The 16540-nt window shown below is 42.8% G+C and overlaps 1 protein-coding gene across 2 annotated transcripts in view; it reads left to right on the forward strand.

The window, feature by feature from the left end:
• Positions 1-16515, forward strand: part of JAK1 (Janus kinase 1) — a 66744-nt gene extending 50229 nt beyond the window's left edge. For both annotated transcript variants that reach the window (XM_072866511.1, XM_072866512.1), the window contains exons 10-25: positions 332-455; positions 1994-2180; positions 4218-4324; positions 5574-5720; positions 6533-6620; positions 7179-7306; positions 7698-7833; positions 8277-8428; positions 9584-9734; positions 10492-10586; positions 10762-10954; positions 11576-11700; positions 12461-12633; positions 13099-13216; positions 13585-13695; positions 14735-16515. In XM_072866511.1, coding sequence (XP_072722612.1) covers positions 332-455; positions 1994-2180; positions 4218-4324; positions 5574-5720; positions 6533-6620; positions 7179-7306; positions 7698-7833; positions 8277-8428; positions 9584-9734; positions 10492-10586; positions 10762-10954; positions 11576-11700; positions 12461-12633; positions 13099-13216; positions 13585-13695; positions 14735-14836 — 2137 coding nt within the window. In that variant the 3' untranslated portion in view covers positions 14837-16515. The remainder of the gene's footprint in view (positions 1-331; positions 456-1993; positions 2181-4217; positions 4325-5573; positions 5721-6532; positions 6621-7178; positions 7307-7697; positions 7834-8276; positions 8429-9583; positions 9735-10491; positions 10587-10761; positions 10955-11575; positions 11701-12460; positions 12634-13098; positions 13217-13584; positions 13696-14734) is intronic.
• Positions 16516-16540: the final 25 nt, after the last annotated feature.

Genomic DNA, 16540 nt, shown 5'->3' on the forward strand with positions numbered 1-16540 from the left:
TGCCCACCTTTTTTGGCTTTTCCTTTTATGTTTGAAGATCAATATATAGAAAACTGAGAGCTTATGGGCACACTGTGTTGGATGTGGAATTTCCCCATTAAGCACGCTAAGAGCTTAGTAAGACTTTCTTCCCTTGCTCTTTTGCAGCTAAATGTGAGTGTGTCTAATGCACACAATTAAATAATGTTTTAATAATATAAATATTTCTAAGTTGCTGTTATATATTTTTGTTCCAAATATAGAATCACTCTCCTGTGTTTTTACTAAAAATAGATTTTGGATGCAACTGCTCATTTGTTGGTTTTCCTCATTTGTACATTGACTCTTTCAGCACGGAATATGCCATCAACAAACTGCGACAGGAAGGGAACGAAGCAGGAATGTATGTGTTGAGATGGAGCTGCACAAACTTTAACCACATTCTCATGACAGTGACTTGTTTTGAAGGCTCAGAGGTACGTCAGGTGTGGCATTCCCAGCAGTAATCTGATAATGAGCTAAAGACTAGCAGCTCCCTGTAATCCATGGTGATATATTTATGTTCTTTAGGTGATATATTTATGGTGATATATTTATGTTCTAATATCTTTTTTTGATAGCTGATGCAGCAGATCACTACAAATATGCTGTATCTACAAATATGATTCATTACATCCAGAACATTTCCATTCAGAGCAATAAAACTGTGCATGAGCATGATTGAAATTAAGCTTTTTAAACTCATACACTGTGAGAATGACATACAGAATTTGTCACTGCAACTTACCTAATGTTTCTTGAACATGGATTTAATTATATGAATGTATTTCTACAGACACACTGTAGAAGAATAGTGCACGAGGACAGTTGCCTTTCTGTGTAGAGCACCACAGAAGGGGACATATACACAGTTAGCTGGTGGAACATATTTTGTGAAAGATGAGTGATAAGTAAAAGCTCACGAGGTGGGATAAGTGAGAGAACCAGTTAGAAGTAGAAAAGAAGATTGCAACAACTGCACAGAAGTTTGAATTTTACTGACCTCAGTCAGAAGTCTGCAGCTGACTTGCTAGTTTTGGGAAGGTGTTTACAGTGTTTGCACAAGAATAGTAATAGCGTAAAAGTATATAAACTGTTTTCCTTCTCTTAGAAAAAAATGTTGGTAGAATCACTGATGAGGTCAGGAAGGGACATTTGAAACAAGAAACAACAAAATGATGAAAAAAACCTCTGGGAAATAATAGTCATCTCTTAGCATTGATATTTGGTTCATCTTCTGTAAACATTTGCAAAAAAACTATATGATCAACACTGTCTTCTAATAGACCGGGCAACTGAGGCATTGAAACAAGAAATAAATTTTGTCTTGGAAACCATTCAACCTCATTGCGAGGCTTAGAGAGGAAAGAGAGAGGTGACGCAAAGCTGCAGCATGGGGGAGGTGAGGAAGCAGGAGTAGAGGGTAGAACTTGAAAGGGCACGGGCTTGAGATAGAGTAGTACAAAAGTTCAGTCATTCTTCCCCCAAACCTCTGAATGAAACTGGGAGGTTTGAACAACATCCTGAAATCTTATTTCACTTGTTGAACAATCTGGGTTGTGAAAGGGAGTTTTGCTATTTTTAAGTTGAGATTTTGAAACCATGGTCCAGATTCTGCAATTCTTGACCAAGTGAAGAGAAAATTCCTCCTGAAGAGTCAGGGCTTCTGCATGCTCTCAGGCTCTGCAAAACACAGAAGCTGTAATTGGACCGGTTAGATGATTGCATCTCTATGTTGCTCTTCTTCCACTCTATTGTTACGAGCCTTCCTGGGACTGAAGGTTATAGGAATTTTAGGGCCTTTTTCTACTTCGTTGGAGTTTGATTAGAGGACCCTAGCTTAGAAGCAAGTGAGTAATTGGTCCTACATTAATTTCAAAGGCTTTTGGGGAGCTTTTATGGCTTTACAAACATTCTTTCACTTTAATGATTGGTATTTTGCTTTCTTTTTTTCCCCTCTCCCCCCTAATGGCAGACAATAAATAATTCAGTCCAGTACAAGAACTTCCAGATTGAGGTGAAGAAAGGCGGGTACTTCCTACATGGTTCAAACAAGTCTTTCTCATCCTTAAAAGAGCTGATGGATCACCTGAAAGGACAAATACTTCGAACAGACAACATAAGCTTTACACTGAAGAGGTGCTGCCAGCCAAAACCAAGAGGTAATCTGTCCTTTAAGAGAAGCAACGAACTTTGTTGTTGAAAGAAAACAAACTCCAGAAATAGGAAGCATTCTTAGGGTCTTTGGTTTGTTCCGTATTCTTGTATGAAGCTCTTTTGTCACTTAAAAAATTATATATAAACTTTCTTCCTTCTCCGTGGAGGAGGAGTCGTGTCAACAAGTAAAAGGAAGCACTGTGAACAAGGTTTACGGTTTCCTTTTAATATTACAAGCTCAGCACGGGGATGCTCAGGGGCTGGTGCTTCTCATGAGCCTTGTTTGTGTGAACTTTTCAAATGACAGCGAGAAAAGTTCTGGTTTCCCTTTTTGCACCTAAACAGCTGGCCCTGCAGTATCGACGGCAGAGGTGGAACTCTAGATTTGTTTAAAAAGAAAATGTCACAGCTGACTCAGAGTCATGGGCTGCAATGCTGCGGCGAAGCAGGGACCATATAAGGTTCTTCCCTTGCTCCACCGAGTCACGTATGCCAGGCAGTGCTCCCATGCATCACATTGCGTTCCTCTAGCAGAGGTGCGACCTGCAGTGGTTGTGTGGCAGCCTCTCGTTGGAAGCTTGTTCGCTCTCATCATGAGCTGTTGTTTACTCTATTAATCTTCGTGAAGCAGCAGGGAAGGCTTGGCCCGCAACTGTTAGTGAGCAGAACAGCCTTGCAGTCAGTAGATCCATCTGTGAGGTCAGATTTTAGAGGGCTGGGACAATCATGCATTTGTTAAACTGTTAATGCCGACACTTACTAAAACTGTTTGCTATAAACTCCAAGTGTCTTGCAGCTGAATTTTGTATGAAAGAGGAAACACAGTGGCATGACTGTGTTGATCAGATAATGGTTTCCTGTTAGAATAAGGGGAATAACTCGGCTACATTAATTACCTGCTTGTTCTGACGGTTTTAGAGGAGAGTACTCTGTAGATAGACACTGAGCTTATCAGTGCTTTGAAGAACATTGGTAATTGTCTGGAGCACGGAGAGGTTAATCATTTTGACATTTTGATTACATTTTCACAGCTGTATTTGGAATAAAATAAAACGGGTCAAGGAATTGACTGCCCACTTCAGCTTCTCATGGGCATTAGTTACGCTGGGATCCAGTGCATTATCTGTGCTGTTCCCTGTTCTGTCTCTTCCCTGTTTTTTTTTTTTCTTCTTTTTTTCTTCTTTTTGAATCTGTCTATTTAATTGGTTATTCTCAAAGAAGTTCGCAGATGCAGAAAGCAGATGCAGAATCTCAAAGCAGATGCAGAAATAAAGCAGTTTTTCCAGTGTATGGTTCATTACTGATTGTTTTCAGAGTGCTAGATCATGGTTTAGCCCCTTGTTCTGCTCCCAGTAATGGGAAGGCCACATGCATGCAGACATCTAAAACCATCATATCGTAATAAATAACGCCTGCTGTCAAACACAGGAAGACAAAATTCATGTGCAAGACTTTTGGATCTAACCATGCCTCTCCTTGACCAGAAGTGGGGGGGAAGCACCGGGCTTTTGAGTCTTTTCCTTCTGTTCATTTCCCATTCCCCAATTTAATTCTAGTGCTCTGTAAACAGCCTGTTAGCATTTCCCAGAGAGCAAGACATTTTCAAGGAGGTAAGAGAGGAAATGAGATTCCAGCTACCCCTTACCCATCTGCACACTGGAAAGGAGATGTACCTGTTGGCAGGAGGGAGTGTGTGTTATTTTACTTAATGTACAGCAGAGGAATTGCCTCTTTCAGTCCCGGGTATTTCTCTGTGCAGTAAACACTATCAGTTTCTTAATATCAGCCCCAATATAGCTAATAGTAAGATTGTATATATAATATAAAATATGTAGCTCTCCTGTAGTGAATTCTCTGTTGAATGACAGAGTAGAAATGACTTGAGCAGAAGTTAAGTCAAAGTTTCTTCTTTTCTCCCTCCTCCTTATTCATTTGGGGATTTACCTTGCAGTGAGCATATACAATGATGTTATTGACTGAGAAGGGTGAATGCAGTTAGCTTTGAAAAGTCTTAAAGACTATTTTCTCTCCTTGCCTTCCAGAAATCTCCAACTTGCTAGTTGCGACCAAGAAGGCGCAGGAATGGCAGCCCGTTTATCACCTAGGGCAGCTGAGTTTCCATCGAATCCTCAAGGAAGAAATCGTGCAGGTAGATAGGTGCTGAGCTGTGTTTCTCTCTTCCAATCAAAGAAGTGTGACAGCCCACCGTACCCGGTTAAGTAATATAAAATCACCCCATTCTGGCTGGTTCTTCCACTCCCATTTCTCCTCAGCAAAAACTTCATTTGAATCTTTATTTGTATTAAAGCCTCTTATTACAGAATCTAAATGTTTATAGGTTCTTGTGTGGAAAAAGAAGAGCAAGCTTGGAAGTAATGCCTTTCACTAGAAATCAAACTGATATTTGAGCAATTTTCTAGTGTTGGTGGGAAGAGGTGCTTCTAAAGTCATTCTTAAAAAATCATGAAAGTCTTAAGAGCTGCTCTTCCCAGCTGGTTTATTGCTAAATGTGGCTGTAGCTTTTAAAGCCTGACATACCAGAGAAACAGGCAACTTGAGGTTTAAGATAATATCCTACAATTAAAAAAAGGGTGAAATATTCAAAAGCTCTGAAGAGTCTTAGCATTCAAAATTTTGTGATTTAGCACCTATGTTTCCAACTTTTCTGACAGTTGTTTGCAGTTAGTGATGCAGGTGACCTGAATGAACTTCAAAAAACACACCGTGGCTTGAATGCACAAATCACATTTAATGTTTCTAAAAGACCTGAGCTCTTAAATCATGCAGTTAGCTTCTTCAGTTAAATAAAAGGTTTTGTGTATTTTTTTTTTTTAAATTGCATCACTGACCAGGGAGGACAGATATAAATTGTGTTAATTGTTTTTTGATTGGTATATTTACAGTCAGCATGCAGACTTCCTGCAAAAATATCCCAAGGCGGAATCCTCTGTTATTTAGGAGGAAATTGCTTTCCCAAACAAAGTGTTCCATTGAAATATTACTTCCTCTAACTTTTGGAAACACATTAAAGGTTGCCTCAATAGCAGCTTATTGTAAATAAGAGGCCAGTTATTATTTATTCATTTGGTGTTTAGTCTAATACCGTTACATCACACTGAACCTGTTTGATGTTAATGGAGATGTAATAACCCTTTAATTTCAAATGAGTTTACAGTGGTGAGTATGCTCAGAGAGACTACTAAAGCAAAGAATAACACGCTGTCATGGGTTTTCCACTGTAATAATTTTAAGTCTATATGTAGCTAGAGCAAGTGGAGGGCTAAGTCCGCTCTCTACTTGGAGAGGCAGAATAGAGTGCAGATTTAAGTATTTATGTAAATCTACACTCGTTTGCTTCGTGTCCTGGTTTGAAAAATATATGGTGTGTCACGTCTTAGGGCGAACATCTTGGAAGAGGGACGAGAACACAGATTTACTCAGGGATTCTCAACTACAGAGATGACGAGAATGAAGGATATCAAAATGAAAAAGAGATTAAAGTCCTCCTCAAAGTCTTGGACCCCAGCCACAGAGACATTTCTTTGGTAAGTGTTTTCCTTTTTGTCTGTTGTAGTACAAACACTGGGTCTTACAGTATTGGACATGGTTAACTATGAAAAGCCTTTAAAAAAGGGGTTGTGTATATAGTAGGGGAATGGGAAAATGCTGAAGGTATAACGCGCCATTTTAGGCAGTCAAATCCATCATTGACCAGCGCTTTTGAGATACTCGATAAGCTGATCTCATTAGACAGGCAGCAGCATCGGCTCTGGCTGGAGCATGCCAGTGCTCACTTCCAGCCTGCACGCACGCAGACCATAAGCGCAAGGAAAACAGACCCAGACCTTTCTGTGGTATGAAATGCACCATCGTACCCATACCCACGGTCTTGCAACTGTGTCAGTTGAGAGCTGTGGAGTTCAGTGAGGGTACTGCTGCCTACCAGAAATTACCTCTGCCTTGTGCGTTGGGCTGTGAGTCCGTCACCAGTTCTGTCATTGACATGGCCACAGGCAAGTTGCTTGATCTGCATTTTGTTTAATCATCTAGTAGGAGAGGCCAGTGCGTCACACGGGGATGCTAAGACCTAGCGTACGCATGTCTGTGAGAGTGCAGGGGAGAGCACTGGTTGCTTACGTGACCTAGTGACCACCACCGCATCTCTGACAGCACTCCACTGCCCCATTACTACAGCGGGATGGCACATCCCTACCATTGTTGACCCTTTATGGTACTGGAAAACACAGTAATCTTTTCCAAATGTTTTTGTTCCTTGATGCTCTGTATTTGTTAAACACTTGGATGACTGCCACGATGACCAGCAGTTTAACGGCTAACCTCTTCCACTTCCTAACAGGCGTTCTTTGAAACAGCAAGCATGATGAGGCAGGTGTCTCACAAGCACATTGTCCTCCTCCATGGAGTCTGCGTCCGTGATGTAGAAAGTGAGTTTGGGGAACATCTTTCTAGGCAGCACGCTTAAGCAGCAGGCTTGGTGTAGGGACAGGGCAGCCATTCAGTTCAGTGCTAGCAGAGGGGGAGATGGGGTTAGCAGCTGCTGGCTCTTGATTTTTCAGTGCAGACAGAAGTGGAATTGCAACAACAAGGCAGCCGCAAAGTGCTTTCTACTAACAAGCTTCCCCTTCCAATGCTGTCTTTGAATAAGTGCCTAACAGGACGATTCCTTGAGGTTGGAATGCCAGAGTGATAGTGGTAGTGGCAATCCAAACCAGCCTTCTGGCAGAAGTTATTTCCCTGGGAAGGCTCTGCCCTGTGGTCTTTGAAATGCTTTTTTCCAGGTTTACTGTTCATTTACTACACAAAGCCACTCTTCTCAGCCTTTTAATTTGGACTCTTGAGGACCAAAATAAACTTTGAGGAAGGTGATACAAAGACATATTGAAACCAGCTTGCCTGGGGGGGCAGAAAGACGGTAACAGGCTTATTAGATTACTCCAGACACTGGTTATTGCAATACTGACTTTATGCACCTGACTTTGTAGATATCATGGTTGAAGAGTTTGTTGAATTTGGGCCTCTGGATCTGTTCATGCATCGGAAGAGTGAAGTTCTGACAACTCCTTGGAAATTCAAAGTTGCCAAGCAACTTGCAAGTGCACTAAGCTACTTGGTAAGAAGGCATCTCGGCAAAAGCATCGTCTATAGCTGCTAAAATCTAACGCTGCGGAGGTTTCATGTGCATTAGTAACTAATGAATTTCCTGTCTCAGGTAGTGGGACCGTGCAATGAGCAATTAATGCTCTTTGTGAAAAAGGAATATAATGTCGGTCTTTTTTCCAAAATGCATCAGCTCTACAGATACAAATGCTTAAGTGTGAACAGTATGTTTCCCTGCTCCTGCCTTCCCTGTTTTTCTCTAGGATAATTTCTTCCAAGCTGTGTTTTTGGATTCCAGCGTGGAGTATTTTACAGTGATCCCCTATGCTATAGGTATGTTAGAGCACTTGCAGAGCATTGCTAGCTGACTGGACTCACTATATCCTTTTCCTCCCTTACTGTAGGAGGATAAGGATTTGGTACATGGAAATGTGTGTACTAAAAACATCCTGCTGGCAAGAGAGGGAATTGACACTGAATATGGTCCTTTCATAAAGCTGAGCGACCCAGGAATACCAATAACTGTGCTGTCCAGACAAGGTATGGTACAGGAATCGGATTTCTCTTGTCAGTGTGGTGGGGAAGGGGAAAGGAAAAAAATATCATTTATACCAGCTAGAACTGGCTCTAGAATAGAAGTAATTGGCTGCCATGAATCTGAAAACGACATGGAAGTGAAGGAGTGTTGCTGACGGTGGGTGCTTATTGTATTCATCTCTCTTAAAAAGTCATGTTACATCTAGTGAGGTAGTATAGAAGGAATCTCAGTTTCTGGATGGCTCAAGGCACGAGCTTGTAAAAGCCACAGAAACATCCCTCTGAGAACAGGGATTTGAGAATCAAGATTTCCCTGAAAGTGGACAAATACTGCAGCTTTAGTTTTAGTTAAGCAGCTGTTAGACAAGAATAACGAAGTTAGAAGGCCGTTCTTTTAGTCCTTCGATATTAACTCCAAAATGCTTTGATTCTGTGTTTTATCTAAGAATGCGTTGAGCGAATCCCCTGGATTGCACCTGAATGTGTTGAAGACTCCAAAAATTTAAGCGTTGCAGCAGATAAGTGGAGTTTTGGTACAACGCTGTGGGAAATCTGCTATAATGGAGAAATACCACTGAAAGACAAGACGTTAGCAGAGGTAAAACTACGTTACATAAACGTTACCTTGATGTCTCAGCTACCTCCTCTTTGGCACTTCCGTTTCCGTACCCAATTTGAGTTGCTTTCAACTTACATGAAAACCAGCTCAGCTGGACTTGATAAGGGGCTGATCCATCTCAATTGCCACAGGTTGCAGCTGGAATTCTCGTCCTTACTACAAAAATTGCTGATTATTGCTTCAGCCTGACCTTGCTGGGGATTTTCAAAACTCAGCATAGTAAGAATTAAACAGAACTTCTGATGCTCTCACACCCATCCCTTTCTAACCCCTATGCCCAGTTATAAACTGATGGAGGTTCTGCTTAAAAGCAGCTAGGTTCTTCTGTTCTTGCTCGTTTCTTTTGGACATTGGTTCAGAACTAGTCTCCTGTGGGATACCATTATTGTTCACTCTGAAAACTAAAATAAAAAAATAATAATGACAAAAAAATTAATCTTGTTCTGCCTTACTGCTGGCAGTTTCTATTCATCACTGCCAGAGTCCCTCAGCATATGTTCCAAATGTGCTTTTTCTCTCTTGAAGTTTAGCTGTGTTGGGAAGGCGATGGAGCAAGGCAGCTGCTGCTCGTCTGAAGGAAATGACTGAGTACTTGAGTCACTGCCCAAGTTGTTTTAACAGGAGGTAGCCAAAGGGAACTTGCTGCCCTGGCTACAGTCCGCTTCCTGCGTGTGGCAGGCAGCTGGAGTAGCTCTGCAGAGCTTAGAAAATGTATGAGCCCACCCTCGTCCCACCTGCCCCGAAGCTGGTACCTTCTCAGGGCTTGTGAAGAGCAGCCAGTATCACGTTGTTTCCTTGACAAGCATTTCCACTTGGCCGTTTGTCCTGGTGCATAAGTAACATGGCAAACCTGGCAGAAAAATAACTTCTGAAAGGTGAAATCTTCAGCACGTTTTAGAAACTTTGTGTGTTTTAAGTGGTTGCTCCAAACTACACCAGATTCAGCACAATAATAATTCTCTACTGTTAGGAGATGGGTTAGAGTTACTGCTGGAAAGGAGGATTTCCTTGGCAAAGTTAAGTAAAAGTTCACAATGAGTTAAGGATCTAACGGTCACATCTTCTGCTGTAGAACGTGGGTTTATTAAGTTAAAAGCTAAAATTCACGCAGGAGTTTCCATTTGCACCTTACAGAAGGAGAGGTTCTATGAGGGGCATTTTGTGTTGGCAACACCATCGTGCAAGGAACTCGCTGACCTGATGAAACAGTGCATGAACTACGACCCCCACCAGAGACCCTTCTTCCGCGCAATCATGAGAGACATCAACAAACTGGAGGAACAAAGTAAGGCCTGGTTTTGCGTATCGGCTGGAGGGAGGGATAAGGAAGGCTGGTTTATTTGGCTAAGTCGGGCACCTTCCAGCAGCATTCTTGCACGTCTGCGGTTGTATTGGCAGGAGTGTGTCGCGTCCCTACGACAATGGAAACAGCCCTTTCTATAGATGAGCGCAAATAGGATGCGAGTGTTTAATTCGTACTGAATGTGGGGCTTAAGCCGTGTTGGTGTTACTGCCATTTCGTTTGAGGGTCCGTATTTTATACAACAGCTTACGTTAGTTTCAAGACCATCTGTGAGCTCCATGAGATTTCCACCGGACTCTCTTGACCGAATCAGAGCATTAACATAGATAACTCTGGTTCCTGGTTCATCTTACGTTGACGTTACTACGGAACAACTAACAGACGATCAATTAAGGGCAAAACTTGATGTCCCATACCTAGTATAAATAATCATAGAAGCTGAATAACTACGACAGGGTGGGAAGTATGTTGAGAGAAAACTGAATCAGAATCTGGAAGAAGACCCAGTGAGCAACCCACAAAGTGAGGAAGATCAGCAAGTGATAGACTGGCACGTACAAATGGAAGGAATTCCCTGTCACGAAGTAGGCAGGGTTTAAATAAGCCAAGTTGTGACAGTAGGGATAGAAACGCATTACCAGCAGCAGACTGGAATTGAGCAAGGATGCCTTGAAGTGTCAAGACCAAGATGTCCCTGTTGGGAATCTGTCTGACCTGGGACTTTTTTTTCCACTCCCAGATCCTGATATCGTTTCGGAGAAGCAGCCCGTTACAGAGGTCGATCCCACACTCTTTGAAAAACGATTCTTGAAAAGAATCCGTGATTTGGGCGAGGTAAGAGAATGTCAGATACAGAACACAGACAAGTGTGTGTGTATACAGCTGTCTGTGTGCGCTTTCTGTGTCACAACAGGAAGATGCGAATCGTAAATGCCTAAACCAGCGCATCAGTGACACTGCGGATAGCGAGCGGTGTGTTAAATAACGCTATCTTTTCTTTTACAATTAGGGCCACTTTGGCAAGGTTGAACTCTGCAGATATGACCCAGAAGGCGACAATACAGGGGAGCAAGTGGCAGTTAAATCTCTAAAGCCAGAGAGTGGAGGGAATCACATTGCTGATCTCAAGAAGGAAATAGAAATCTTGAGGAATCTTTATCATGAGAACATCGTCAAATATAAGGGAATTTGCACAGAAGACGGTAAATCTTCACGCAGAATATTAAAAGTATACGCTAAAAGTATAAGGGTTTTCCTTTAAAAATGAAGCGTTTTAAAAAGCAAAACAGTCTTAGTTCAATCTTAGGGGTTTAGATCTCTCTCTTTGTGGAAAAAGCAGCAATTTGTCTCTGAAGTCCTCCTCCTCCTCATTTTTGTGCCTGGTTAACCTGGATGTGAGCAATGTGGTTGACATTCTCACCAAATCCATTCAGAAAATGAGCACCTGGGCAGGCTGGTGGTGTCTGTGTTCCAGGAGCGAGCTGCCCATTGCAGCCGGGTCATAACCCCGTAACTCCAGAGGTCGTTATTAGAAGCATACATTATTAATAGAGAAGAGCTCTGTTGTCTTATATTTTTGCATTTGCAATAAGCCAATATTAAACACTTTAAGAACTTTTAAGTTCAGTAACTGTCCTGCCTGGAACAGATTCTCCTCTGGATTGGTACAGTGACTGATAATGGGAGTTAGCCCATAGCCTGGCCGTGGTCATGCGATACCGTTACAAATGCTACCAGTGCTGTGGGCTTGTGCAAAAGTTATTGGTGTTAATGACATGAGAAGGGTCACGTGTCTGCAAATTAAACACACGCTCTGTTTTTAGGAGGAAGTGGGATCAAGCTCATCATGGAATTTCTTCCTTCTGGGAGCCTAAAGGAGTATCTGCCCCGGAACAAGAACAAAATCAATCTCAAACAGCTGCTCAGATACGCGGTTCAGATCTGCAAGGTGAGCCTGGCACCAGAGCCTTCCTGCAGCTCTTCTGTTTGATTAGTTTAATATTTAATTTAATAGAGGAGGGGGGGAAGGGAGGAGAGGCTTGCTTTATGAACAAACCCATTCTCCTTGCTTTGTCACCAAGGACCTGAATCCTAAAGCAGTCTCTCCCGTGCTTCAGGTGCTACCGGCACAAAGATCAGCAAGGGAATAATTACCAGGTTCCCTTGCATAAAAGTTTACTACGAGAAGTTGTTCCTGCTGCAGAATTTGAAGTATTAGGAGGGAGGACAGCCCTTAGAAAGGGTGTGTTGGGAACAGGAAGGAGCAGCGTGCAAGTCTAAAGTGAGGAAGAGATGCGAGTGCAATCAGGCTGTGTGAAGCAACGTGCTTTTGGCAGGAGACTGTGGTTTTGTGGTTATGGTGGACCGGGCACTTGTAAGAAGCGTAGAGAGACACTCAGTTTTAGCAGCACACGAAGGAACAGTTGGTGTGGAGAGAAGGGTCTGAATGAGATGGTGGCTGCTCAGCTGAAGATCAAAAAGCATAAAGCGGAAACAGCAGTCTCAACAGGCGAGGAACCCAAAGGCCGAGTTTAAGGGGGGGGTGTCAGAAAAGGAGCCTGGAAAGTGCCAACAGTTGGAAAACCTGTCAAGGGAAAGCTGGAGAGAGTACTAGTGCAGGAGCAAGGGAGCGTTTGAAGGGGAAGCTGGAGAAAAACAGTGATTAAAGTATTGGAGAAACTAGCATAAAAGGCTTTCTTGTCTCTCAGGGAATGGACTATTTGGGCTCCTGTCAGTACGTGCACCGTGACTTAGCAGCAAGAAACGTCCTTGTTGAAAGCGAGAACAGAGTGAAGATTGGCGACTTTGGTCTCACCAAAGCAATCGAGACCGATAAGGAGTACTACACCGTCAAAGACGACCTCGACAGCCCTGTTTTTTGGTAATAACTTCTAACTCATTTTCCTTAACGAGACTGCGCAGCGGCATAACTTGTCTGCTCCTGTGGACTTAGGCTTTTAGGCGTCCTGAAGATTTTTCCTGTTTTGATAAGAGGCCTAAATAAAGCTACAACATCAGAGCAAGGAAGAGGCACCTGGTAGACTAGACTTAGCTACTCTTGCGCTCTTTATTTCTTCCTGTACTCAATCATCCATTTTCCCACGGTCTTGTTTTTAGTTTTGGTCTCCTTTAGTTTCACAGTGACTTGCTGTGTAACCGCTGTACCTTGCTTACTACTTCTGTGGCATCCCAAGCACTGTGGGTACATGAATTTACGTACAAGGACTCTACAAATGCAGACCGCGCATCTTTAGTTGGCTTACTTTAAATGCATCTGAGTCATGCATGTACGAGTAGAGCTCTGCAGCTCTGAATAAAGTTTAACGCTGCCATGTTGTGTCCGCAGGTATGCTCCAGAGTGCTTGCTTCAGAGTAAATTTTACATCGCCTCAGATGTCTGGTCGTTTGGGGTGACGCTGTATGAACTGCTTACCTACTGTGATTCGGAGTCCAGTCCCATGGCAGTAAGTGGTTGTGAAAGAAATTGCCACTCAAGCTGCTTAAATCAGCTTTTTAAAAAAAAAATTATTATTTTTGGAAACAACAAGTGGAACAAATCTCTTTTATCTTAGGAAAACAACCCTCATGGTTGTCTTTCACTAAAGACCCTGTACAGAGATAAGCTGTGGTGACTGCATGTCCTGGCGAGGAAACTGTATTTATAAATGTTACTGTTTTCTAATGTGAACATATGGTACACGGTATCTGTACGATAAGCATCTACTGTTCCGTTTTCATTTTGAGCTTCAAATGTCATCTTAATGTCAAATTGAAATGGCCTGGATTTGTGCAGGGTAAGAGGATGCGCAGCTGACTCCTGCTCTTTTCACAGGAGTTCTTGAAAATGATCGGCCCCACGCAGGGACAGATGACGGTAGCACGGCTGGTGCGTGTCTTGCAAGAAGAAAAGCGCTTGCCACGTCCACCCAACTGCCCAGAGGAGGTAATGGATGCACCTACACTTTGATAACGGTGTCCTTCCTTTGACACTAAATTAGCAGCAAAAGCACCACACGTTCTTTGGTGGTTGATGGTTGAATAGGCTTGGCTAATCTTGGTAGGAAGCGCTTCAGGTACGCTGTTAGAAAGGCACTTCCGCATTTTTCTAGGCATTATTTTAAAATGGTTTTTGACATTGACATTCCCAAGTTCATGACATCCCTTCAGAGGGGTTAAGATCTTTGCTTTAGTATCTGGATCCGTGTAAAATTGCGAATCCTTCTCATTTTTGAACTACGGAGTTCCTGGGTGCGCAGCACCCCAGACTGAGAAGCACTGTAGCAGGGTCTCAGTTGGCAGACCCCGACGCACAGCCTGTCTTCTGCCCTTGGAGGAGCCAGGACACAGCCCAACTCTGCCCTGGGGCCGGGCTGTAGACCCACAGCCTCCGCCAGAGCCGCAAGAGAAGGCTGTAGGGAGGCGAGGGGCAGGGTATTTGTCTGTGTGTGGCTCAGCGCACGGCAGGCAGCCGCTGCTGGGACTCGCAGGGACGGGGAGGTGAGCAGCATGTGTGGGACCCGAGCCCTGCGCTGCGGAGCTGGGTGACTCCGCAGTGGAAGGTCAGAGCAGAGCTAAGAGGCTGCCTGTCCTGCTCTCCCACAGGCTCCTGGTGCCTGAACCGGTACGGTGTTTAGAGGTGAAGCAGGCTGTGGGTGCCTGGCCCCTCGTCAAGGGGAGAGGTACACAGTAGCCATTGTGATAAAACACGCACTCCTGAAACGGTGATGAAGCTGTTGCCTTGTTTTCGGCTGTCTACGCTACCACTGCATCAACCGTTTGCCCTGTCAGACAAACATAAACCTCTACTTAAACAAAAGACACCACTGGTAACAGAAACTCGCTAATTCTGATCAAAATCGGAGGCCTGTTTCTGCCAGTGTTGTTCTTTTCATAGTAGTGAGCATCTGCTCCATTACATTTCCTGGAAAATCCAATGAAATGTTTCACCCATCCTTTAAAAATTTCTCTTTTTTTGTTGGTAGGTGGACCAGCTGATGAGGAAGTGCTGGATATTCAAGCATGATGAACGGACAAGCTTTCACAATCTGATTCAAGGATTTGAAACAATTATGAGTAAAATGTAATTAATTTTTTTTATACTGTCAGTACTTTACATGCCTGTCAAAACATAAATGCCCAAGACTTTTTTCTTTTTTTTTTTAACTACTGTAATTTGTACTCTGACTGTGCTAATGTGTTTAAAGGATTCTTTTTCCAACAGTTTTCCTTTTTAATTTTAGTCAACAGTTGGATCAAATTAATTAAAAGGTATGGCAGAAACGATAGCTTCAACTCCTTTTGCTGCTGTTATTGCAAGGCAGTTTTATCTCTATCTGGTCACAGTCTCGCCACCATTTGCACTACCCTGATGAATGCGAACTGAAAGAGGGGTGTCACAGAATACTGCAGTTCTCGGTGCCAGCTGTAGCATTTAAAACAATTCTGCTGTGCACACTTATTCCTTGAATAACTCAACTAGGGGACGTCAGAGCACTTGAGACTGTAATTTAATAATTTTTATGGGGTTTTGAGGAGGTTTTAAAAAAAAAAAAGTTTGGCTGACAAATACCCTTCATGTGCACTTAAATTTGAGTAACAAAAACCCATAAAAAGCCGGAGAAAATGGCATAAAAATCCAGAGAAGACAAAACAATCAGCTCAGCTTAACCAGGCTGCAGTTCTGAGCTCTTACATATCTTTGAAAAAAAAATTGCTTGACTGTCATGTTCAAAAACACCAAACAAAAAACCCCATGGCTCAGCATGTATAGTTACAAGTTCTGTTGAGGAACCCAGCTTCTGGATAAAGGTATTTGCTTTTCGTAACTCAGCCCTCCTCCCACATTACACATTTCTACCCGCTGAAGCTTCCACCGTTTTGGTAGCTATGAAACGTGCAAACCCAATGCTTTTCAGCTTGTACTGCAAGTGAACTACAGTGCGGTGAAATGTGCACAGGAAATTAATTACACACTTTGGGGATAGAAAAGAAAATGAATCTATGTACAGAATCTGGGGGAGCACTCCCCTACCAAAGGATAATTAGCTAAAGGAGAGGACTGTGCAAGCGGGGCAGCATCCCTAGGAGAGGAGAACACCTCAAACACACGAAGCAGTCTTTTGTTACCAGCGGTGCCATCCGAGGGGTGCACGTCACGCTCGTCGTTGTGGTCGATGATTTCTTTGGCCAGCAGGTTAATTCATTTGAGCAGTTCTGTACAGCTGTTCATTCGGCCTAAGACGACGAGTCTTTAAATAACAGCATTGGCTTTTACTTAATTTGACTTAGACTTCAACCATGCGCTTGTCCAGTATTCAGTTAACCAAAGGGAAAGCCGGGGGGACAGACTGGGACCATGTCTGTTTCCTTGCCAGGACCAGCTTTAGCATTTAAACTGTAAGCTAGTCAAGGGAGGGCACTCTGCTCTGTTCTGTAAACCTGTCAGGCTTCGATAAACCGTGGGTTAACTGGAAACCTTTTGCTGACCCATGTCCTAGGACTTAGGCAATATTGTTTTCCCACCACACCTGGATTTTTGAAAACGCTTTGAGGAAATACTCAGTTCTGGCAATAACAGAAAGAGGTCTTTAGATAGATATCTATATATATATAAAATTGTAATTATGAGCTGCAAGGAGGTCAGATTTATTTTTACAGTATTACCTGTTTTTTCTGTATGTCACTTATGAACCTGATTTAAATCTGTAAGCACTTTGTTACTCTTTATACAAACAAATCTAATAAAGATTTTTTTTTTTCTCCATGTGCGTATCTTTTTTTAATAATAA

This window comes from Ciconia boyciana, chromosome 7 (genome assembly GCF_034638445.1).
Source record: "Ciconia boyciana chromosome 7, ASM3463844v1, whole genome shotgun sequence".
Classification (NCBI taxonomy): Eukaryota; Metazoa; Chordata; class Aves; order Ciconiiformes; family Ciconiidae; genus Ciconia; species Ciconia boyciana.